This window comes from Mustela nivalis (genome assembly GCF_964662115.1).
Source record: "Mustela nivalis genome assembly, chromosome: 1".
Lineage (NCBI taxonomy): Eukaryota > Metazoa > Chordata > Mammalia > Carnivora > Mustelidae > Mustela > Mustela nivalis.
In genome coordinates, this window is record NC_139020.1 from 201,271,401 (window position 1) to 201,297,557 (window position 26,157).

The 26,157-nt window shown below is 46.1% G+C and overlaps 1 protein-coding gene across 8 annotated transcripts in view; it reads right to left on the reverse strand.

Moving 5' to 3' along the window:
* The window catches only part of GATAD2A (GATA zinc finger domain containing 2A), a 105,565-nt gene that overhangs the window by 38,390 nt on the left and 41,018 nt on the right, over nt 1-26,157 (reverse strand). For 5 of the 8 annotated variants that reach the window (XM_082706521.1, XM_082706525.1, XM_082706526.1 and 2 more), the window contains exons 2-3: nt 25,453-25,541; nt 170-438 (exon numbers count right to left, since the gene is read on the reverse strand). In XM_082706521.1, coding sequence (XP_082562647.1) covers nt 170-438; nt 25,453-25,467 — 284 coding nt within the window. In that variant the 5' untranslated portion in view covers nt 25,468-25,541. The remainder of the gene's footprint in view (nt 1-169; nt 439-25,452; nt 25,542-26,157) is intronic. The other 3 variants (XM_082706527.1, XM_082706528.1, XM_082706524.1) reach the window with 1 other exon arrangement.

The following is a 26,157-nucleotide window of genomic DNA, read 5'->3' on the forward strand; positions in this document are numbered from 1 at the left end:
AGTGGGGAGGTCTGTCCAGGACAGCACAGCGATGCCAGGACTAGAACCCACAGCCATTTCCACAACTCACCCAAAGTTGCTTCCTGAAGACCTGAAGGGAAGCCTCATCCCCATCTCCTCACCACCTCTTCACACCCAGGAGACCTGGTTCCAGGTCCCTCCTGCTCACCTGTATGAGGTACGCATGTCCACGGGCCCGTCACCCGCCTGCCCTTCGCATCTGCCCACAGTCGGCACCTCTGCCCCCCTCAGCAACCCTTGGGCTGGGCCTGCTCCTGGCTCAGGCGTCACTCTCATGTCTCCGTCAGTGTTTAAATCTGAAGACAACAATCCTCTCTCCATTTTTATTTTCTTGCTCTCCACATCATCCTCCGCTGGGTCCCGTTCAAGCGCTCGTTTCTGACTCCGTGTTCGGCATGCTTCTTCAGTCATTCTGAACTTTGGGAGAAGGAGAAAACACGACATTTAAACTTGGCACAACCAAGTTGCTACCTTCTTAGAAACTTTTTCAGAGTGTCAGCTTGGAGAGTTTTCCTTGCCACATGCTGTTAGCGGAAGTAGGCACAACAAATCCAGGAACCCACAAAGTATGCCCAAGACCTTTCTTCACTGCCTGGGGAAGGCTGGGAAGGATCAGTGGAGCATCTGGGGAGTTGAGACCTTTGGGAACCTGGACAAGAACAATAAAAAGTGGCTCCTTATCAGAAGGAGGGGGAATCCTCTGTGCTCCAGACTCAAAAACAAACAGAGGCAAACTGTTCTAGGTCTGAACTCCCTGCATTTGGGATTCTGAGTACCTGCCCTGGATTGGAGGTGTCTGTAATCTGGCAAAGGGAAATCACACTGTCCCAGGAGCAGGGTCAATGCCACGTCCAGCCCAGCGCTGCCTCAGGTTGACCCTTTTTCTCTCTTTTAGTGAGGGACAGGCTCCTCATTCTCCTCATTCCCTGCTCACCTCTGGGGGTGAGAGGTGGGGGGTCACGTTTAACCCTTTGACTGCCAGCAAGGTAAACTTTGAGTGGAGTAAGAACTGGCTCGTCACTGTGCCAGCACCCTGTACCTGCAGCACACACATATCTTGATTTAAAGAAAAGAAGGGGAAAAAAAAAGCTGAGTCAGTTTTTGATCCCATGACATCACTGGGCTCCACATGACCCTTCCCAGGATTCAGTCTGAGAGACAAAGCACTTTCCAGAAAACCAGTCTGAACCGGTTCCAGACAACAAGCTGAAGTGTTGTTAACCCTCACGGAGACAGGACAGAGGACAGCACAGTGATGTCTGTCTGCAGGGAGGCTACTGGCATTCCACAACAGAGTCTGGGACACAGGCACTCGCTCTTAAAGGAGCCACTCCGAGCCCAGCCTTGATGTCCCAACAAGGCAGGACACAGGAAATAAAACTGCAACAAGAGTTCAGTCAGTCTTAAAAGCCAAGCCAGAGTTCGTGAGAGGACAAAAAAGAATTTAGCTGCCAGGCTCTAATAGAATTCCCAAAGTGCCAGTTCTACACAGGATAGTAGGCATCCAGTCTACCAACATGGGGCCCATGGAGGAATACACCATGGGCTCAGAGAATCTCAGTTCATACCTGTGGTGTACCTACACTGAAGGCACCTGTGTCTACAGGCACAGGCTCTGTCTGTGTCCACAGGCAGGGCACCTGGCACCTCAGTTTCCTCACCAGTGAATACCCTGGGAGGCCTATCCTGGACAGAGCCAGTCATTCCCAGTCCCAGAGCCCACCTTCTGGGAGGCTGGGGGCAACACAGAGTAATGAGGGGGCCACTTCATCATACATGGGATACCCTCCTGAGATTATTCACTCACAATCTTCTATAGGAGCCAATTCCACAAATGAGCAGTAGTAGTGCAGGGCCTTTCCCCAAGGGCCCCTTCGGTTGGACTTAGAGTGAAAGGAATGAAACAGACAGCTGCCTCATGCTGCTGGCTCAGGAGGCAGAATGGCCCATATACACACATCAGGCCAGTGTGGCCTGGCCAGGCACTCAGATATCTGCTACTACAGGCAGGACAAATGAGTCCAAATGAGCAAGTCTCCTAGTGGTCATGTCACCCCTAGGGTGCTCCACCCATGTTGAAGGAACGTGGGGCTTGAGAACTCAAAGCTCAAGGGCACAGGATATCAACAAGACCTTCATCTGCCGCCAACCCCTGCTGGCATCCTACCCGTGCCTGCCACCAACCCCGTACCAACTGCTCAGTCCCAGTCACACTCCTCCAAATATCCCCCCATCCTCTCCTCCCATTCTGTGTGTGGATATGGTCTCCTAACTGCTCGGAGAAAGCAAGGATACCCCCCATGTCCCTCTTAGCCTAAAACTCTATGGCTTCTGTCCTCCTTCTTTTTTTAAATGTTATTTACTTGACAGACAGAGAAGAGAGAGAGAGAGAGGGAACACAAGCAGGGGGAGTAGGAGAGGGAGAAGAAGGCTTCCCGCCAAGCGGGGAGCCCAAGGCAGGGCTTGATCTCAGGACCCTGGGATCATAACCCAAGCTAAGGGCAGATGCTTAAGACTGAGCCACCGAGGCGTCCCTGGCTTCTGTCCTCTGATATGCCTTTACGACAAACCCAGTCAGCCCCGCTCACTGAGTCTATCAGCCCTGTCTCTGTGAGACTGCAGATAAGTCACTGTCCTGAGTGTCAGTCACCCTCCCCTCCCTCACTGTGGGCACATGGGTCATCTTTCCTTGGGGACGGCCTAAAACAGGAGCTCCTTGAACATTTGGGAATTAGACAAGAGGAACAATTTCAGTAGCTGCCTTGGACAGCAGGTAGCTGCGCTCCCCAGACCAGAAAGGAGCCAATCAAGATCAAACAGGAGAGGACAGGAGACAGAACCAGAAAAAAGGGAAAGAGGGTCCCCACTAGTCAGAAGAAATTCTGCCCCTAAGGGAGAAGCTCCTAGTCTGGCCCGGTACCCACTGAAGGAGAAGCGGGACTACGGTCAATGTGGAGGATGCCCTCCCCAATCCTGTACTCAAACTCCCTCATGCTTCCCCACTCTGCCTCTGCTCCAGCCTGGTACCCTCATCCACCCACCCACCCTGCCGGCCAGCACAGTCTCTGGCCTTGTAAATTCCAGGTTCCAATCCATGAAACTCATCTAAACCCAGACCCTACGTGAAGTCTTTCCTCTCAACTGCCCACACAGATAAGGGGAGAGGGGGAACCAAACCAGACTGCTGTGTGCCAAGTCACCAGACTACCAAGGTAGTGCCCAGGTGACCTCACTTCATTGTCACTAGTGTAAAAACAAGAAATGGCAAAGGGCCAGAGCAGAGCCTCACACCCACAGGGCTGCTCCTTCCAGCCCCAGTGACCACCCTGGGTCATAAGAACCTCCACAGCACCCCAGTTTGGGTAGTTGATTAGGGTTCCCAGCAGAAGACCCGCAACATATCCTTTTTACGCTGTGTGTGCAGTATCAGGGTAGCTCACTCTGAAGCTGAGGGGCTAGAACTCTGCCAACCCTAAGCCCAGAACTAACAGCCATCCTGACAGTGCACACATGCCCTGCCCCTCCAGCTCTGGTGGGGGATTCTTGGGAGGGGGGCTGCTGCATGCCTCCCATACCAAAAGAAGGACCAGCATAGCTGGAGGGGGTACGGGGTGGGGATGGGGCCGAACACCGCACAGAGTGCCTCCAGCTCTGCACCCCTCCCCCTGTCCTGCCTTAGGTGGAGCCTGTTCCACACAAGGTGGCTGTCTTAGAGGCCACAAGGGGCACGTGCTCCTGGGGACGGCAGGTGCTGGTAAACAGCAGCTCCTCCCTCCTCGCAGCATGAAGGACCAGTGGTGCCCACCCCCCTCCCCACGCCTCCCGCACTTAGGGCTAGCACCCACCACCTGCAGGCATGAACCCAGGATCGGCCACAAACCTACAGGGAAGAAACCAGCCTTGAGGAATGAAGCATGATTTATGATCTCTGCAAAAAAACAGTGAGGAGGTACATTAGAATACATTCTAAAGAGCAGGTGAAGAGGCTGGATTAGTGTGATCTGCTTCACATCCCTGGCCAGTAAGGCTAGAATGAAGGGAAAGACAACAGAGTTTCTACCACAGGCCCATTCAGGAACAGCCAGCCCACAAACAGCAGCTCCCTCTTACTGAAGGGGGACCCCATGCAGGTAGGGGAATATCCTGACAGCAGCTCGCCCACTGTAAAGCTGAGGCCCCCAGGTCTGCAAAAGGCCGCTGCCTAAGGCACAGGATGCTACCCAGAAAGCAAGGCTAAAACGCAGGTGGCCTCAGCCCCTCGCAGAGCCTGCTCTAATACATCCTCAGACAGGGATGGGGGGGCAGAGAGGTGGCAGGATGAAACCCAGATCTTCCTCACCCCAAGAAAGAGGTCGTAGCTACACTAGAGGCTACACAGGTATACTTACAAAGCAACCCCAGAACAAAGGGGCCATGAAATCATAGGTGAAATGATGACATGGGGCTTTGGGTCAGTGCAAACTGTAATTGCCTCTACCAAAGGCTACTTTATTTATTTATTTTTTTGGAAAATGCTTTGACAATATATTTTTCCATTTTTAAATTTTTTATTGTTTTTAAGATTTTATTTATTTATTTGACAGATAGAGATCGCAAGTAGGCAGAGAGAAGGAGAAGCAGGCTCCCCACTGAGCAGAGAGCCCGATGTGGGGCTCGATCCCAGGACCCCAGGACCATGACCTGAGCTGAAGGCAGAGGCTTAACCCACTGAGCAACCCCAAGGCTACTTTATTTTAAAGATTTTATTTAATTAATTAATTTATTTGAGAGACAGAGAGAGAGAATGCACATGCAAGTTGGGGGGAGAATCCCAAGCAGACTCCACATGAGCATGGAGCCTAACATGAGGCTTGAGCCCACAACCCCAAGATCATGACCTGAGCCAATCAGAGTCAATCAAGAGTCACCTGTCTAGCCAACTGAGCCAACCCCTACTTTATTTTAGTAAAATCCCACTGTCTCACTGATCTGAGAACCTCAGAGGAGAAAAACCTATTCTCAAACAACTCCAAAGGGGTGAATGATGTAGGAACCAGAATTTTTAAACCAAACTAAGGAGACCAATGAAAGCACCTGGCACAAGTTGAGCACATAACACCAGTAAATGTCTCCTGACAATTAAAAAAAAAAAAAAAAAAAAAAAAGTAAACACAAGTCATGGAGCTATAACCCTAAGGCATTATCATTCTGTACTTGGAAATATTTATATTATACAGTTACTAACACATCAGCAGGAATACTACCAGTAACACTCCTGTTTCAGGCATGAGAAAAGTGCTTAGCGATACATGCTTAGGAAAAGTGACCAGGCTGAGGCTCTAAAAGGTGGACCTGGGGTGCTCCTTCCAGAGCTGAGAGAAGAGCATGAGGAGGTGGGGGAAAGAGGGTACTGAGTGTGGACTACCCTCAGGGAGAGCATGGACAGGTTGGGGGGTGGGTATCCAACTTACTGTAAAGGATCATCTGGCTGATCTGGGGACAGACTAGAGCAGAGGTGGTGGGGGAAAAAGTCTTGGGAGGCTTCTGTATCTTATGGATCAGGATGAGAAGGAGACTGAGCAGTAGGGAGACACAGCCAAACACTTAGGATACTTTAGAGGATATGGACAACACAACATGCCAGCAGCTGGATAGGAGGCAAGAAAGGAGTGCTTTGGGAACCTGGATGGCTCAGTTGGTTAAGTGACTGCCCTCAGCTCAGGTCATGATCCGGAGTCCTGGGATCGAATCCTACATCAGGCTCCCTGCTTGGCAGGGAGTCTGCTTCTCCCTCTGAACCACCCTCCTCTCATGTGCTCTCTCAAATAAATAAATAAAATCTTAAAAAAAAAAAGAAAGAAAGAAAGAAAAGAAAGAAAGGACTGCTTTGTTTGTTTTTGCCTGAGCAACTGGAAAGATGGAATTATTTTCTGAAATGGGGAGAGAGCAGATTTGAGAGAAGGCTGGGACTAGGGTAGTTTGGACATGCTGAGCATGGGTCTACCAGAGCCAAGGAGGGAGGCTGAGGAGTGTCTGCTGACAGGTAGAGGCCTACACATGGGCTAGCCAACTATCCTCAGTAGCACAGGGCACCCTTTCCTGTCAGGAAGGAAGAAACGCCTGTGATGCATCCAATGCCAAGCTGGGTAACAAGATCCAGACACTGGCCTCACTTGGCACAAGCCAATCTCCGCACTCAACATATAGGCCCTGCTGTGTGGGCAGCTCTTTCAGGACTCAGCCAGGCACCCACCAAAAGAGTGCCTCCAAGCAGATGCAAAGTGCAGGTGGATGTTTGTGCCCTGGTGATCCTGAGGCTGGGGCTGTGATGCCCCCCTGCATGGCCTCCCCCTTGTCTCCTGCTTCAACCCAGGAATCCCATCCACTCTCCCGAACAGCCTGAGGAAGCTTGGGAAGATGAGTCTCAGACCTGTACACCCTCTACCCACTCTCTGGAGGCTTCCCACATTCTTGAGAGTCAAACCCAAGACCCGAGGAGGGGCCAGGGAAAAGAACAGCTAAGCTGTACTTTGATGCCAGCAGCCTCTGGCTGACAAGCACGTCTTCCCTTCCAGAACAGAGGCCTCCCTCTGTTATAGTCCTGAGCCACTCTTTCATATATCTCTCTGAGCAACAGCAACAGGGATGAAGTGGCTGTGTTCTGGAAGGAACTCATACTAAAGAGTTCAAATTTTAAACATCATACTCAAGTTTTAAACATCAAACCCTGTTAAGGTTGAGTATAAGGGATACAATTTAACTTGGGATCTAGAAGGATGATTCCAACAGTCGGCCTCTACTATCAGACACTAAAGAGAACAGAAGCCAGATCTCAGTGAACTGGATGAAGGATCCTGTTATTCTGTGAGCCTCAGTTTCCCTACCAATACCTCACAGACATACTAAGTGAAGAAGCACATAATGATGTTAGAAGTAACTTGAATGAGAAAACAAAATTGCAGAATAGTATAAACTATAATAGAATAAGTAAAGTATTTGTTAAAATATTTATTATGTATAAATATTATAACATAAATAGCATAAACACACGGCTTAAAAAGGCTTTAATCTTCAGAAAAAAAATACTGAAAAAGCTTACTAAAATCAAAAGTGAAAGAAATTGGGCTAAAAGCCATAGCACTCATTTCTGAAGAATTAAGAAACTTTCAGTTTCTGTATTAAACATTTCTATTGAAATTATTTCTCCTAAGGATGACTTCATCTCAGTCTTATATTCAAAGAACACAAAGATAAAACAGAGTGCTAGACAAAGTAACACTCCAAATGCAGAGGCTGAAAACTGAAAGGACTAGTGGGAGTGAGACAAGGGAAGAGGGCCCTTTGGAGGGAAGTGCTCCCAGGCCAGAGGGAGGGTGTTCTGTAACACAGGGAAATCACAAGGCTGACTCCTCCAATAGGAAGAACCAAGAACATAAGACAAACATGCAACCTTCAGCGGACCGAGAGGGGATGCTGCTGCGACATTTCTGTCCACTATGAGCAAGTGTCTTTGCAGCTTAAGAGTCTACCCTCTGTGTCACTAAAGAGACTCTCAAGCTCTAAGCCGTAAACCCAGACCCCTCAGCTCCTCCCCACAGTCCACCTTCTACCTGGACTACCAGTTGTGAACTGGCTGCCAGGCCATGGCATCAGTGTGGGTTCACTCTGAGCGAAGCCGGGTCTCACCCAGTTCCTCAGGAAGACTGCCCACAGCAACAACCCCTAAGCTACTCAGCGGCTTCATCTCTCTTCCCAGCTTGCTAAACTCTTCCATGGAAGACTCTGTTTTCCCATTCACCTTCATATTCAGTGTGGAGCAAAACAATACAGGTTCAGTACACGCTACTGTGTTAAACGTACATAAATTAGCCGCATGAAATAATGTATGCTTCCTGGCATTTGCCCTATAGGTCAAAATGAAGCAAACAAGTACTTTCATTAAATACTCTGCGTTCAGCGGCACCTCGGTGGCTTAGTCGGTTAAGCGGCTGCCTTTGGCTCAGGCTGTGATCTCTGGATCCTGGGTTCGAGCCCCACATTGGGCTTCCGTCTGCTTCTCTTCTCTCTCCCTCACCCCCAGCCACCCCCACTGGTACTCTCTCTCTCAAAGAAATAAAATCTAAAAAATAACAACCCTCTGGGGGGCCTGGGGGTCTGAGTGGGTTGGGCCTCTGCCTTCAGCTCGGGTCATGATCCCAGAGTATTGGGATCAAGCCCCGCATAGGGCTCTCTGCTCAATGGGGAGCCTACTTCCCCCCTTCTCTCTGCCTACCTCTCTGCCTACCTTTTGTTAAATCATGTTTAAATGGTTTGTTTTCATCTGGAGTGATAAGCACATAGTGCAGCTAAAATGATGCACGTGCTAATGAGGAGGAAGATAAAACACCCATCCTCAAATGAGAGGGAACTGCGCCTGAGGTAATTAAGATTTGCGCTGCCCAGGGCCAGGCCAGGGAGGACCCTGCAGCCAGGAGCTATGGGACCCCACAGTTAAATGTCACCACCAGCCACCAGGTAATAGGCTACATGACAGCTGTTGCCTCAGTGTCAACGCTCCTCTGTTTGTCCCTAGCCCTGGAAGAGAAGAGTGTCCGCCACACAGCAGACAGACGAGAGACATCTGATGAATGAACAAATCTAATTTTAATGAAGAGGAGCTCCCAGTAGGGGAAAGGGTGCTGGTCCAGACATCTCAACCCCATTTCAACACTGAGATCCTCAGATTATGACCCAAGTTTATTGCTCCTCTGTTGTTACCAGAAATGTGGGGTCTTCTTACTTTTAAAGGCAAAACATCTAACACTGAGCTTTTACCTCACACAGATCACATCAAATGCTCCTCATAACCACCTGCAAGGTAAGTGCCACCACCTACCCCCACCTACAGGTGGGAAAACTGAGGCAGATTGTAGTCACACAGCAAATGGGTAAGACATGCTGAGAACTGAAGCCTATGCTCCAGGCAGTCCCAAATGAAAGATTCCATTAACCACCCAAAGTCACATGTGAGGTTTCCAAAGGATAGTGGGAGCTCCTCACAAGTATAGAATTGGGCTTGACCTCTCACCCACAAGGTCCAGATGAGATATTAAATGATTACAACTTTATATTGTTGAATGAGATCACATCTTTTGCTGTTTGCTTTTGAAGTACAGTAAAAGTTCTGGAGCATAACATATATGCATTTCTAAAAAAACATGGCATGTTGCAAAATTGTGCAATAAAAACACAGGGCTACCAGAACAACAGGGTTAGGTACACAACACCCCAAAACTTCATCATGACATTAAAAAAAAAAAAAAAGACAGAAACCTGATTTTTAAATGGTAGCATGTTAAACAGCAAAAAATACACAAATGCTACCTACCTGAAGACTGACTCCTCACTGAAGGGAAGACCTGGCACTTGCTGTGGCTGTTTTCTGAGTTACTGTGACATGCTGGAATGAAGCTGTCTGACCCCAAGAGAAAATGGTATGGTCTAGAGGGGGCCTGAAGCATATCTGAGGTGTGCATTTCCATTTTGTGTACTATCAGGTGCTCTTTCAGCTGGGAGCAATTTTCTGGATTCACCTACTGCAGGAGCTGGCAAACTTGTTCTTAAAGGGACACGGTAAATATTTTCAGTTTTGCAGGTCATTCTGTCTCTGTCCTGGTTACACAGCTCTGCAGTTGTATTAGTATGTCCTCAAATGGGCATAGCTGTGTCCCAATCAAACTTTTATTTACCAAAACAGACCACAGTTTGTGGGCCATAGCTCCCCAACCTCTAACCTGAACTTGGCATTTCTCCTGGACAAAAGCATACATATGTGTTGTACTCCAACTGTGTCCTAATGTATCAATAGTGTTGGAACAAATCTGCTTTTCCAAAACACGCATTATCAGAGAATTGACTATAGAGGAAAACAGGTTTCAAAAAAGGACGTGAACATGTAAATTCAATCTGAGCCCAGGACTCAAGGTTACCCCTTTTGATAAGTCAGAAGAAATTTAGTTTCAAAAAGTGCTAAGTGCAGAGAGCTTACCAAAGGGTTAGCCTGTCTCACTATTTTATACCATCCTAAAAGCCCTATACACTCTCAAGATAAATAGGTCCATTGTTTAAGGAAATTATGTGCTATAAACTCAATTACTGCAGTAGCTGGAACTTTAACCCATTTACAAAAGCAAGTGGTTCCTGAGCATCAGACCAAAGCTCTAAGGAAAAGCACAGGGATGTGAAGGACCTTGGTGGGCACAGGGCTGGGAGGGAATGGGCTGGAGTGAGCCTTTCTTGAAATAGGAATGCTTGAGCTGGGATGCAAAGTGACTTGAACACACTGGGGCGAACCTGCTGAAGGACCAGGGAGTCTCTAGAGATGTCGTGCAGTAGGAAGGGAGCTGCAGGGCCCAACCAACTTCCCAGGTAACCAGGACTTACCTTCACCCTTGAGGGCTAAGAGGAAAGGGGTCATCTGTGCCAGAGAAACTTCAAGAAGGGGGTGGGGAGAACCCCTCCTGGGGACTAGAAGGATGCAGATCCATACCACAGTGCCCCCCAAGTGCCCCACTCTAGGGCAGGTCCTGGGCAGACAGGTAGCACTGTCATAGCTTTGTACCCTGTGTCCTGCCCCACAGAGATTTCTTTGTAATCATGACCTTCATTTGGTACATTCTGCCTTCAGCTGCAGCTCCACAGCCCAGCTCAGCCTGGGGACACCAAGAGAACCCCAAGGACCCTCCTGGGGACTCCACCGAATCACCACTTTGGTCCTTCTATTCTGCTTTTATGTGAACACTGGACCTGACTGGTGGGCATATCACTTCACCCCTAACCTGGGGTCTCAGTGCAGGTTTACTGAGCTTTCTCCTTTGTGTTAAAAGCAGCAAACACAGCTCACCAGACGGACAACCACTTTATAAAAATGAGACACATGACCAACAAATTCTTCTGTCCTGTTGGGAGGGGATTAGTCACTCTTTCAAAGGCTTCTCACAAGTTGGACAATCTCACTATCAACCTCCAATGGCTATAGTGCCCCAGCTCCGGATGCTGGGGAGGATGAGGGAAGTGAGAAAAGAAGAAAAGCATAATGCCCCAGACTTGGGATCATTTGACCCCACTCAGCAGACACCTTATTGGTAGGAGGACATGGAAACTGGGGCACTGACAGACACCTCCCAACTCCCCAAAGCTACAACTCACCAAGGAACTTTGCACTACAAATATACATATATGTGCGTTCACACTCATGCATACTCACAGACACATGCATCCCCACATACATGCACTCACACATGTGCACAGTTTTTTTAATTTTTTTAAAGATTTTATTTATTTATTTGACAGAGAGAAATCACAAGTAGACGGAGAGGCAGGCAGAGAGAGAGGAAGGGAAGCAGGCTCCCCGCTGAGCAGAGAGCCCGATGCGGGACTCGATCCCATGACCCTGAGATCATGACCCGAGCGGAAGGCAGCAGCCCAACCCACTGAGCCACCCAGGTGCCCCAACATGTGCACAGTTTTTAATCCCTTCCTCCCACTTCCAAATCTTGCCTAATTATCTCAGAAAAGGTGTTTCCCTGTTCAATTCAGAGCAAAAGATCAGCATTTCTTTCTTTCTTTTTTTTTTTAAAGATTTTATTTATTTGACAGAGAGAGAAATCACAAGTAGGCAGAGAGGCAGGCAGAGAGAGAGAGGGGAGGAAGCAGGCTCCCTGAGGAGCAGAGAGCCCGATGCTGGGCTCGATCCCAGGACCCTGGGATCATGACCTGAGCCGAAGGCAGAGGTTTTAACCCACTGAGCCACCCAGGCGCCCCAAAGATCAGCATTTCTTATGATCCACCTGTCTCAAAAAGGAAAACCCTGAAGTTTGAAAATGAGATCAGACTTGGGGCCAGAATCACCACAAAGACACCCAGAACCCCACAGGGCCTCGCATAAATCCCCATGCACCTCAGCCACTTTAGCCCACATTTCCCCAATCCCTGCCCAAGACTAATGATTTCAGAGCTGGCTGGAGCGGCGGAGCATTTTCAGATCACCAGCATTGCAACCATGTTATTTCTACTACTTTGTGCATACAGTAAGCTAAGATTCCAGGGAGGACAAAGAACTAACCACTCTTTACTGTTGTTTATCTGAGTAATGCCCAAACCCAGAAGGGAACTTCTACAGCACAAGGAGCCTGGTCAGTTACAAACTCTGCCTAGGACACTCCCATCTCTTAGTTCACAGCCTACCCCGCCCAGCAGGATGTAGATGCTGACAGGCTCCTAACAAATGCTGATACCACACCAGATAACCCACGAGACCAGTAACCCAGAGGTACCTGCTCTCTGGAGGGTAGGAGAAGGAGTAGTTCAGGGTCCCTGCCTTCATGGGAGCATAGACCTTATAAACGCTGTGAAATGCATGTGCTAAATCACCATTTTATTACAACTAAATGCCAGAAAAGGAGTTCATCCTGGTAGAAGGGAACAATCTAGAAATGCTTCATTGGTGCTGGGCCCCAAGAACAAAATCTGGATTTGTAAAGATAGAGGGGGGAGGGGGATGCCTGGGTGGCTCAGTGGGTTAAAGCCTCTGCCTTCAGCTCAGGTCATGATCCCAGGGTCGAGCCCTGGGATCTCTGCTCAGCAGGGAGCCTGCTTCCCCCTCTCTGTCTGCCTCTCTGCCTACTTGTGATCTCTATCAAATAAAATCTTGGAAAAAAAAAAAAAGATAGAGGAGGGAGGAAATATATTAGAAAAGATGAAGTGGAAAATACATAGGCACATGAAAACCCATCTCCAGGAAAAGTAAATGAAACCAAATAAAAGGAGATCAAAACCTTAAAGTTTTTTTTTTTTTTTTAAAGATTTTATTTATTTATTTGACAGACAGAGATCACAAGTAGGCAGAGAGGCAGGCAGAGAGAGAGAGAGAGAAGCAGGCTTCCTGCGGAGCAGGGAGCCCGATGCGGGGCTCGATCCCAGGACCCTGAGATCATGACCGGAGCCGAAGGCAGCAGCCCAAACCACTGATCCACCCAGGCGCCCCACCTTAAAGTTTTTTTTTAAATGGGATGAAATTGTGTAGGAAGGAAAAGGAATCCTGTTAGACCACTTATACTCTGTGTGAGAGGCTCTTGGTGATGGCAGGCCCTCACATGGACTTCTCTGGGTACTTCTGGAACCCTTCAGGAGTCCAGGGACTGGGGTTGGGGTGGAGGTCAGGACCAGTCATCAGCCTGTGAGAGTGAGAAGGGCTAGAACCCGTAACTGGATCCTAAAGGAAAGGGTGGAAGCCCTAAGAGCCATGAAATGGAAAAGGATGCTCCAAAGACACATACACACGACTTAAAATCAAGTGCCTCCAGTCACTCCATCAACCAAATCAATCTGAGCACAGGCACTCTCTTCTGGGGACTTCTCTGCTTCTGGAAAACCCTTTATAACTGCAGTCCTCAGCTTGGACTAGGAGCCAAAGGGAAAGGTTAAATTCAGGAGCATCTCAGCCTCCTCATAACAGAGCACCTCTAATATCCCAGGTGTGCCCACACACTGCATACCATCTGAAATCCTAATGACCCATCAAATATAAGCCTGTTACCATCAAGGGGTTGGGGGGCCATCTGACACAGGCCACGATATCATCTATCATAGTTACCTCTAGTCCTTTGTTCAAGAACCATCCAGAGAAATGGGTTAAGAATGAAAAAGATTAAAAAGGAACAGGCACCTCTAGTTTTCACATTTACAAATAGACACACATTTACAATCAGATTTTGTTAAAGCGGAGGACTTGTAAATGATGTCTCTGAATTCATGCTTTTTGGGGATATATTTAACAAAGTTAACCTGGAGAGGAGAAACTTTAACAAACTTAAGTGGTGATGATCAACATTTTTTGTTAAAGATTTTATGTATTGGGGCGCCTGGCTCAGTGGGTTAAATCCTCTGCCTTCAGCTCGGGTCATGATTTCAAGGTCCTGAGATCAAGCCCCACATCCGGATCTCTGCTCAGTGGAAGCCTGCTTCCCAGAGAGCAGAAGCATGGGGAGGAGAGAAGAGGGAAATGGAGAAGCAGGCCCCACAATGAGCAGGGAGCCCCATGCAAGACCTGATCCCAGTAACCCCGGGATCATGACCTGAGCCTAAGGCCACTGCTTAACCAACTGAGCCACCAAGGCGTCTGACCATCAACATTTTAAAGACAAAACTTTAATGATCCTCAAATTCCTTGGGGCGCCTGGGTGGCTCAGTGGGTTAAAGCCTCTGCTTTTGGCTCGGGTCATGATCCCTGAGTCCTGGGATCGAGCCCCACATCGGGCTCTCTGCTCAGCGGGGAGCCTGCTTCCTCCTCTCTCTCTGCCTGCCTCTCTGCCTACTTGTGATCTCTGTCAAATAAATAAATAAAATCTTTTAAAAAAAAAATTCCTAAACACACAGGCCACACAGGCTACACAGTAAAGAACACAGCACTCATAGTAGCTCACTCAGGCACAGTGTGTGGGAATAAAGCGGGGTTTGGGACAAGTCATCTCCAGAAAATAGACGGGCATGAGGCCAGCCTGCTGACAGTTCACTAGGCTGCTCAAACTCGCCTCCAGGATGTGCAGTGCCAGGCCTGGGACATCAGGTCCTCAGACCTCAACCTCCCTCCCTGGAGTCATGGGAGAAATGGTGGGGGGTGGGGGGCAGGAGGGTGGAGAGTTGAAGAAAGTACAGATACTATCCTGGGGAGACAGTGTACAGAATATATTCTTATCTTCCCTCAGACACAGCCAATCTCCTGCAAACTTCTGAAAACAGGGAATAACGTGGATTAAACAGATCCCCCTCAACTACATCTGCACCATAGCCCCATGCCTTGGCTTCTGAGCACCCCTTCCCAGAGACATGAAATGAAAGCCAGTCTTCATCTTCAGTCAGAGCACACAGTATTAAAAAGGTGCACTTATACTGATCACATGTTAAGAGAGGGAAAGACCAGTAGCAAGTATCTTTAAAACTACAGTAGCTCCTCCCGGCTCACACTGGAGATTAAGTACCTGGCTTCTGTGTTTGCTCTAGAAGTGCCCCGTGAGCACCCAACACCACCCACCTGGAAGTGGCTCCACATACACATACACCAGCAGCAGCCAGAGCCGCTGGGCCAAATCCCAACCCTACAGCCAGAAAGAAATAGATGCTGTTGTAGGAGCACACGACAGAGAAACAAAGGTGCTGCCTGTGAAGGGGAATCTGAGCAATATTAAATGTCCACCGGGAAACACTGACCAGGAATCCCCCTGGTGAGGGATGTTACCCTCAGGGTAGTGGGCTACATTTGCCTCCCATGGGAAAGGAAGAACCCTCTGTTCCTTCCCAGCTGCCTTCTGAACCATGCGCCTCTATGGTCTACAAAGGGTTACACCTACCATTTTCATGCCATCTGCAATGTCCCCATTAGGTGTCACATCACAAAATGGGAAGCCTTAACCCTTTCTGTGCCAAATCCCTCAGGGCCAAGACACAGCTCTAACCACCAGCTCCACTGAGGCCCGTGGCTGAAAATGGCAGGGAGGTTTTGCACAGGCAAGTCCAAAAAGGACCAAAAAAGTCACTTCCATTCCTAGGAGGAGACAGAAGGAGAAAGTAGGGGAACCAGGGGTGCCTCTTTTGTCATTTTGTCATCAGGGTACCCAGCAATATGGTAACACCTAGAGGCCTTTCCTGGGTTTCCTTTGTCAAGCTCCTCCCTGCATATTCTGTGCTATCAGAGCACACTGGCAAATGCCCCAGGAGGATCAGAGTCAGCAAGGGAAACTTACTTTTAGGACTAAGTTTCTTGTCTCAATAAAGCCCATGGGACTAAGAAACCATTCCTACCAAGGAAAAGTTCTCTCAGCACTTTCTGCCCAGCTGTAAGAGCTGAAACAGAAATCCCACTTCTAGCCTCTATGATAAGTGGAAATCTTCCCCTTGGGCAGACAGTCGTTCAGATACCTACATCAATCAATCAATCACTGGGAAACAGCAGAGCTGGGCTTAAGGGTATCACATTAAGTGGTCCTTTTTACTATTCAAGGTAAAAGCAAGGCCCTCGCCTCATGCAGCCTGTCTGTCTCTCTGATTTTGTCTCCTCCCATCCCATGCCCTACTCCACCCTGACCCCATTCTTTTAGGCCACAATGACATTCTGGCTACTCCAGACAGTCAAGCTCACTCCCAACTCCCACCCCAGGGCCTTTGCACTTCCTGCTCTCTCTGCCTGGAAGGTCCCTGCCCCCAGGTCTCTGAACTACCCTCTTTTTCAGGTCTTAGCTAAGACAGCAAAGTGATATCATCTCCCCTACACACAACCCCCTCCGTAGATTTCTAACTTCTTTCCCACTTATTACCACTTAACATTCTATTTACTCATCTCTCTGTGTACCCTCCTAACCCAATCTCCCATTAGACAAGGAATAGCCCAGGACACATATTTGTGTGTTAAACATACAAGAAAAAGTATTTTCAGAACTCCCAGCTATCATTCTCTCTTCCTTGTTAAAAAAGCCAAAATGTCTTAATGTCAATAAAAAAAATAAGGATCAAAAACAAAACTCTTAGTTTTTAATAAAAATTAACTCACAATAGGTAAAAGACCTAACTTAAAAGCTAAACCTATAAACCTCTTAGAAAAAAACAAAAGGGTAAATCATGACCTTGATTTGGCAACATATTCTTAAATGTGAAACCAAAAGCACAGTATCAACAGAAGGAAAAAAAAAAGGCAAACTGGACTTCATCAAAATTAAAATCTAATGTGCAAAGGACACTATCAAGGGAGTGAGGCAGGGTCTGGCTGGCTCAGTCAGTTGAACAGAGAAGTGTTCAACTCTCTATCTTGGCATTGTAACTTGAAGCCCCACATTTGGTATAAAGATTACTTAAAATTGTTAAAAAAAAAAAGAGAGAGAGAGAGTGTGAAGAAACAACCCACAAAATGGGAGAAAACACTTGCAAATCATCTATCTGGTAAGGGTCTAGTGTATAGAATATATAAAGAACTCTGAACAGGGGCGTCTGGGTGCCTCAGTGGGTTAAGCCTCTGCCTTCGGCTCGGGTCATGATTTCAAGGTCCTGAGATCAAGCCCCACATCCGAATCTCTGCTCAGTGGGAGCCTGCTTCCCCCTCTCTCCCTGCCTGTCTCTCTACCTACTTGTGGTCTCTCTCCCTCTCTGTCAAATGAATAAATAAAATCTTAAAAAAAGAAAAAACACAAAAAATCTCTGAACAATTAAAAACAAATCCAATTCAAAAATATACAGACATTTCTCCAAAGAAGATACACAAATGGCCAATAAACACATGAAAAGCTGTCCAATATTTGTCATCAGGTAAATGCAAATCGAAACCACAATGAGATACTACCTCATACCCATTAGGATGACTGTAATTAATTTTAAAAAAGGAAAAAAAAAGTGTCGTCAAGGACCTGGAGAAACTGGAACCCTTATAGATTACTGACAGAAACATAAAATGGTGCAGTGATGTGGTAACAGACAGTCTCTCAAAAAGTTAAATACAGCATTACCATATGACCCTGCAATCTACTGCTAGGTAAATAAGCTAAGAGATGTGAAAACAGTCACACAAAACCTTACACACAAATGTTAAAAGCAGCACTATTCACAACAGTCAACAAACAGAATCAACCCAAATGTCCATCAACAGATGAATGAATGAACAAAATGTGATATATCCATACAATGAAATACTATTCACTCATAAAAAGGAATGAAGTTCTGATTCATGTCACAAGGTGGATGAACAGTACTATACTGAATGAGAGAAGCCAGATAAAAAAGGCCACAGAGAATCAAAAATTATTCCATTTCTATGACATGCCCAGAACAGGCAAATCCATGGAGACAGAAAGTAGATTAGTGGTTGCTAGGGGCCCTGAAGGGCACAGAGGTGGAAAAGTGGGAAATGACTGCTAATGGGTACAGGCTTCTTTTGGGGATAAAAACATTCTGGAATTTGACAGAAATGATGTATTAAATGCCAACTTTGAAATGGCTAAACTGGTGAATTTTAGGTTCTGTGAATCAGTCATTCAGTTCTTACAGCGACGAACTCACAACAAACCCACCACACAAGTGGGAACTAAGAATTGCCTCCAACCAAAGGAGCCAATGCCTGAGAGCATGGCCACGTGGGCAAAGATCAATTTAGCAATGGGGAGCCAAGGCAGAAAGAGGGCAAGGCCTCAGACAATTGGGGTCACACAAACCACCATCAGCAGAACACGATTTAAGTCAGGTTCATTATAGGATCCACACTGCCTAAAAGCAAAACAACACACACTATGGTTTTATATTAATACACTACTGGGAATATGCCACCTGCCTCAGTCACACGGGTATTTTACTTGCTCATCTAAATACCTGCATAGTTTCTCTCTTTCTTTCTTTTATTAAGCTACAATGTTGTGGGGTTTTTTCTTTTAATATTTTATTTATTTGACAGAGAGAGACAAACCAAGAGAGGAAACACAAACAGGGGGAGTTGAGAGGGAGAAGCAGACTCCCCCTGCTGAGCAGGGAGCCTGATGAGGGGCTTGATCCCAGGACCCTGGCATCATGACCTGACCTGAAGGCAGATGCTGAGCCACCCAGGCACCCCAACCTGCTAAGTTTCTACCAGGAACAAAGGGGCTGACTGGACCCCATGATAGGCCTCCTCCTAGGAAACTCTGGGAAGATACACAAGGAGGAGGTAAGTGGACACCGGCTCAAGAGACAAAGAGTGAGGTCCCTTCCATGAAGAGTTACAGTGATAATCCCTAAATCACACACAGAATCAAATCATCTATTTTATCCACTCCTCACTGGCTATGGCTACTATGGAGATATGACACCAGTGAGGTGGGTGTGGTTTCTAATCAAAAATATATTAAATTGGGGGCACCTGGGTGGCTCAGGGGGTTAAGCCTCTGCCTTTGGCTCAGGTCATGATCTCGAGGTCCTGGGATTGAGCCCCGCATCAGGCTCTCTGCTCAGTGGGGAGCCTGCTCCCCCCCACCCCCGCCTGCCTCTCTGCCTACTTCTGGTCTCTTCCCTGTCAAATAAATAAATAAAATCTTTTTTAAAAAATTATATATATATATAAAATGTTGGGCGCCTGGGTGGCTCAGTTGGTTAGGTGACTGCCTTCAGCTCAGGTCATGATCCTGGACTCCCGAGATCTAGTCCCCACATCGGGGTCCCAGCTCCACGGGGAGTCTGCTTCTCCCTCTGACCTTCTCCTCGTTCATGCTCTCTCTCACTCTCTCTCAAATAAATAAATAAAATGTTAAAAAAAAACAAAAAAAAACCCAAACATAAATTATGTGAGAAAACAAAGTATGGGATATCAGAGTTAAAGTATTGAAGTGAAGAACCACATGCAGTGGTAAAATGAGCTCCAAGTACTGGAGAGGGAGGCTAGAGGCTCAGGGAAAGGAAAGGAAGGTGCCATCAGCATCACTGTGCATCAGGTAAAAATCAGAATGCCTGGTTTGCCTCAGTTTCCTCCCCTGTGAAATGGAACAATACCCACTTTATAACTATTGCTCTTTGAAGGCTCTGTGAAAGGTAGTTGTGAGTATTATTATTACAGAAAGTAATGATGCTGTAATCGGAAGCTGTTCCACCTGAAAGGCCACCAGCCACAGATCCTCATTAACAATTCCAGAATCTGAAGGTTTTCTGTTTGAATTTTAAACTAACCACAAGTGGCCACCACCCTCACTTTTGTAAGCAGCTGTCTCCCCTGCCCTGGGTGACAGATGTCATAAAGTTCCCTGAGAGAATACCTGGATTAAGCCCATTTTTCAAATCCTAGATTATGGAAAACTGCAAACATACCCAGAGAAGTAGCAAGAAGAGCATGACTAACAGAGCACATCCATCACTCAGCCTGCAGGTCTTCCACACTCAGCCTTCCCCCACACTCTACTGGCTCCTGGGAAGCAAATTCTACACAGCATTCATTTTATGAATAAACTGGTCAGTATTTATCTCTACAGCATAAACAAACCACAATTCCATGAGCTGAGCTCCAACAATTTAACAAGCATTTTTTTTTTTTTTAAGATTTTATTTCTTTCTTTGACAGAGATCACAAATAGGCAGAAAGGCAGGCAGAGAGAGGGGGAAGCAAGCTCCCTGCTAGGCAGAGAGCCCAATGTGGGGCTCGATCCCAGGACCCTGAGATCATAACCTGAGCCTAAGGCAGAGAAACCACTGAACCACCCAGGCGCCCCTGCAACAAGCATTTCTTAATCTTTGTCAACCACACATGGTTGAAATCTATAGGTGCCCCTCCAACCTTTCCTTTCAACCACACATTTATTTATCCTGTTTCCCACAGTCAAGTTGGCATCCCTGTAACTATAACGCAACATGCCCCTGATTTACTATAAACTAGATTTTGAGGCCCAACCAAGCACACGTCATTACAGAAGGACACACATTCTCCTTGATGGCAGGCAGCTACAGAGGATCACTGTCTGGATTCACATTTCATTAGGTACCTAAAAACTTTTAAGTTTTTAATTCCATCATTTCATTTTAATTAGCTAGAATATGTTAATAGCTGCACTGTCTGCTAGCTGCATGTGGTTATTTAAAGACTAAAATTAAATGAAAATTTGACTTCTTCAAACTATTCCAGGTGCCACATTGGACAGTGAGGGTACAAAGAGTTCCAGGAAGTTATGCAGGGCAGCACTGAACCTGTGAAGCAAGCTTGCTCTCTCCATTTTGTTCCTCGAGAGTTCAGTCCATAGAAAAGTGAAAGAATAAATACTAGTTTCTATTTACCAGTTTTAAAAATGAATCAGTTCAATAGAACCTTCCAAAGAGGACCAAAGCATTTCTTCCTTTCCAGCACCAATATAAATGAACCTGTGGATTTTTAACACATCTGATGTTCCAACTTGGGAATCCATTTTTATTCATACTCCTCTGTCCCACCCTTCGCAGTCTTACACAATGAGGACATTCCCGATGCAGATTTAGAATTAAAATGTAACTTAAATGCTTTGATTTTATATTTGTATTTTTCTTAGTGCTGAAAATTCTGATTCTTAAAGACATTAACTGCTTGTTTTCTCCTGCAATATAATTGTCCCCACTATCCACAGTTTTAGTTACCTGCAGTCAATCACGGTCCAGGAGCTGATGATCCCCTGGCAGACCAACAGAAGTCAATAGTAGCCTAATGCTATGTTGCAACACCTACGTCACTCACCTCACTCCATCTCATCACACAGGCATTTTATCATCTCACATCATCCCAAGAAGGGTGAGTACAGTACTAAGATATTTTGAGAGAGAGACCACATTCACACAACTTTTATTTTAGTATATCTCTAACAGTTCTATTACAATTAGTTATTGTAGTTAATCTCTTACTGCTTCTAACTTTTAAACTAAAATTTTTAAGTATACATGCATAGGAAAAATCATAGTATATATAGGGTTTGATAGTATTACGTTTTCTGGCATCCCATGATGGTGCTGGAAAGTGTTCTCATAGGGCAAGGGGCACTACTGTATATAACAATAAGACTACTGGTATAATTAACCTAAAACCAAAAATAATTCCTAAAAACAGTTAATGATTTTTTTAAAAAGAAGTTTTTGCTCTTATGGTTTATCACATTATAACATTTACAGTCTAACTACTATGTTTAAAACTCTAGCAAAGGAAATTCTCTCAGATATTAAGTCACCAACCTCAGTCACAACTGACATATACCTAGATTCCTATTCACTTCCTTTTGCTTCTGGTTTTTAGGGGTTGCTTCTCTCCCTTGCCCCAAACAACATCTACCATACTTTTGTTTATAATTACGTAAAACACCCATCTGGTGCTACACCAAAAAAGAAAGCCAGATACATCTCCTGGTAACCCTGTCTCTTCTCAGCCTTCCTCCCAGAAATGACCATGTTGTTCATTTATGGCTTAGATTTCCTATATTTAAAAATAAAATATAGGGGCGCCTGGGTGGCTCAGTGTGTTAAAGCCTCTGCTTTTGGCTCAGGTCATGATCTCAGGGTCCTGGGATCGAGCCCTGCATTGGGCTCTCTGCTCAGCGGGCAGCCTGCTTCCTCCTCTCTCTCTGCCTGCCTCTCTGCCTACTTGTGATCTCTGTCTGTCCAATAAATAAATAAAATTTTTTAAAAAAATAAAAATAAAATATAAGCAAACACAAACACATACAGCCATGTCTCCCCATCTTCCCTTGGACAGGTAAGTGCACGACATCTCTTTATCTTCCACCTTGTTTTTTCCACTTATTTTTTCATCCTAGAAATCCTGTCACCGTGACATGAGGACACGCCTCTTTCCTTCAGGGACTTGACACCACCTCACCAGAAGCTCTACCCCTAACCGCCTCCAGTCCCAACTGACATTCAGTTAAGTCATTTCCATCTTTGCTACTTCAGAATGTTGTAAGGAACATCCTTGTCACAATTCTTATTTTTGACAGTGTATCTTTGTGATACATTTCTAGAAGTGGAATTTCTGGAGCAAAGGGTAAGCCAATCTCTCTCTGAGGAGTGGTGAACCTCTAAAGGCAACATATGGCAGTGCCTGATTTCCACCAACACACTGGTATGCACCTCTGGGGACAAAAGGTCAGAAATGTTGTTTTGGGGAAGCTCCAAAGAGCACTATTCTTAGTATCAGAAAGATCTGAGCATCTTTCCATACCTTGGTTAGAGACATCCACATTCACTTTCTCTGTGAACTGTATTTCTGTAAGTCACACCCATTTTTAATCCTTAACACCCAACATAAGGTTAGTCATTCAGCACACTAACAGTGTGCACTTGAACAAACACAGCTCCTGACAAGAAAAATTCAAGAGGCAGATGCCACATCCATTAGCCCAAGCTGACAGTCTGACCCAAGGTGTACACACCTCCACTGTGTACATGGTGGGGCACTGTGTGGGGGCTATGTGAATACCTCAGGGTTCATCAGGAACCTACCTTCCTCCTGCCCCGCTCCTCTTCTGTGCCCACTGAGTCCTGGATGGCAGGAACAGGGAGGTACTAGCTGACCACAGGCCATGGTACAATTAAAAGTGGGTATGGACTAGTATTAACCAGAGAAAAGCCAAATTGCTGAGGTGACTTATACCCCACACAAAAAGTATAAGCTGACATATTAACAGATCTTAAAAAATAATTATTCAAGGGTGTTTTTGCCTGTCTGGCATTAACCATCATATGCCATAACTGTTCACAGACAGCCCCTTTCCTATCAAGCCCCTTCATGTACTGGGTAGGGAGAGGCAAGGCCAGAAAGAACACTTAGGATGACTTCTAGGAGTTTAAACCCCCAAACTGTCTGCTTCTAATGCTATGGTTGTGTCTTCCCTGCTGGCCCTGTGACAGGAAAGGAGGAGCTTGCTTTCATTCATTCATTCAGCACGTACTTACTACTTCTGAGTTAACAAAGAACCAGGCAAATGGTGGAGCTCCCATCCTAGAACCTCAGAGAATACTAAGCTAGCCCACTGCCTTCAGACAATGACCTGAGCTGCAAGACAAGGGAAGTCCCTAACCCCACTGAGCTGGGGTTCAAGGGAGATATTTTTCAGATGTGAAGTTCCTTGATTTTTGAATGCTAATGTCTAAAGATAGCCTATCAACAGCCAAGTGCCAGGCCCACCCCCTGTGGATGTCCCACTATGCCACCAGGACCAGGTATTAAGCATCGTCAACACTGATGATCCAAACTTCATCTAGCTCTGGGAAACCAGCACAGACTTAAGGTTACTTCTTGTCTCCAGAACTCTGAGGACCTCAGGCAGGGCTGGGCTATGTAAAATGGTACGGCTGCCACGACAACAGTCTGGAAGGTCCTCAAAATGTTCAACAGTTACCATTATGACCCAGCAACTCCACTCCTAGGTATATACCCAAAGGAATAAAAAGCACATCCACACATACTATGTACACAAATGTTCACAGCAGCACTATTCAGAACTGCTAAAATGTGGAAACACCCAAATTTATCCCAGGTGAATGAGTACATGGTCCATCCATGTGATGGAATTATTACTCAGCCATAAAAGTGTATGAAGCACTGAATCATGCTACAATGTGGATGAACCTCAAAAACTACGCTGAGAAGCCAGACACACAAGGTTATATACTGGGTAACTCTGCTGATATATCCAGGACAGGCAAATGCGTAGAGAGAGAAAGCAGATTAGTGGGAGAGGGAGTATAAGGAGTGATAGCTAATGAGGATGGAATTTCTTTTTGGGGTGATAAGTGCTCTGGAACTAGACAGAGGTGAAGGTTGCACAACACTATTAAATAAACAAACAAACAAAAATCACCGAATCGTATACTATAAATGAGTGAAATGTATGGTAGACAAATTAGATCTTAATTGTTAAAAAATTTTTTTAAAGTTGGGCTCCTTGCTCAGCGGGGAATCTGCTTCTCCCTCTACCCCTCTCCCCAACTCATTGTTGAGCTCACTTTCCCCAAACAAACAAATAAATAAATAAAATCTTCAAAAAAAATTTTTTTTAAGTACTGATAAAGCTTGTTTGTTGAAAGAACATTCTGGAACTGTTTTCCCACTAACAGGATTAACTTGACTATGCTCATGTGGTTTTTTTTTTGCTACATGCAAATAAGAGCAAAAACCTCACAAAATTAATCCCAACTATTGTCAAGAAGCAGGCAAATCCAGGCAGCTGGTTCTCACTCCATGCAACTATGGTGCTGTTAGAGTGGCATGCACCTCTCAGCAAGTCACCTGCTGGCTGGCCTGGAAAAGGAAGCAGCTGACCAACCCAGGAGGTCTCCAACCTGCCTTAAAGTTCTAACTCTGAGCTCTTAAGTTCTTCTCCAGACAGACAGTCCTCAGCCAAAACATGGCTGGGAAAACCCTGCTAATAACAAGACAAAAATCCCACCCAGGGGTCAAGATCAGTCCTGCTAGGTTCTGACAGTTCTTGAGTTGAGGGCCCTAAGCAAGAGGTCAGGCTGCCTCAGTTTCTGCACAGGCATGAGTCGGACGTCAGGGCAACCAGCTCCAACCACTAGTGCCAGGCCCTGTGCCACAGAGAGTGGTCAGGGAAAAATTCTACTCATTTTGGTCAGTGTTGAGAAATCACAAAAATGGCGAGAGGGCAAAAGGCCACCTGGCCAGGATTATCTTTTACTCCTGACACTCCCTGGAAGGTTTATTCCATTTAGGCCTGGGCTTTTCAAGTGAATGAACCCTGAGACAGGAAGGGAGAAGAAATGGCCTCCCTGGAAGCAAGGGCAGGGCCTCAGTGATCCCGTGGTGACAATCCAGTACACAATCCTGGAGGGACTTGCTTCCCTCCCTTTCCTCTAGAAGTGGCTGCAAGCTTCTCAAGCAGTGCTCAGTTTCAAATGTCCAAGAAGCCGGGCAAGTCATTCCACAGATACCAGACACCAAACACTCACCTGGCTTCTGTGCATGGGATGCTAGTCCTACCAGCTGGCCATGGCGGCAGCTACGTCAAAAGGCAACTTGTGTCAACGTGCTGACCAACCTAAAGTAAAAGAGAGAAAAAGAAACACTGAATTTCCAAGGAAATCTTCTGGAATATATGGATGATTTTCAGTTATCTCCCACCCAAATTTATATAGCAAAATTTTAGATTTCAACCACAACTGTGCCTGTGCTACTTTCCACAGGGGGACAGGCTGAGGAAATAAATTTCTATCACTCTCTGACCTATGACCCAATACAGTGTTAACCAATAAACCCTAGCGTCCCAGATACTGACTTCAGCAATATGGTCAGAGATATGAGGTGGTAATAAGCAGCCACAACCTGACATACTGAATATATAGCAAATGGTTCAACATTCTGGTTAAAAGAGTAATAACATTAATAGCAGAAACAGTAATATCGAGAATTTAATAGGTGCTCAGTAGCGAGTTCCAGTTACTATGCTAAAATTCTCTACCTCTTTGAATCCCAAGAACAATTTTGGGTTACACAATCATCCCCATTTTACAGACAAGGGATATGATAGATCTAATATTCAGGAATTTGCCCAGAGTCACCCAGATCTCCCTCTACAGACATAACCTTTTTGCTCCCCAGTCCACACTCCCTCGCAAAAATGGCAGAGAAACCACCCATTATTCCAGGCAGTTGTA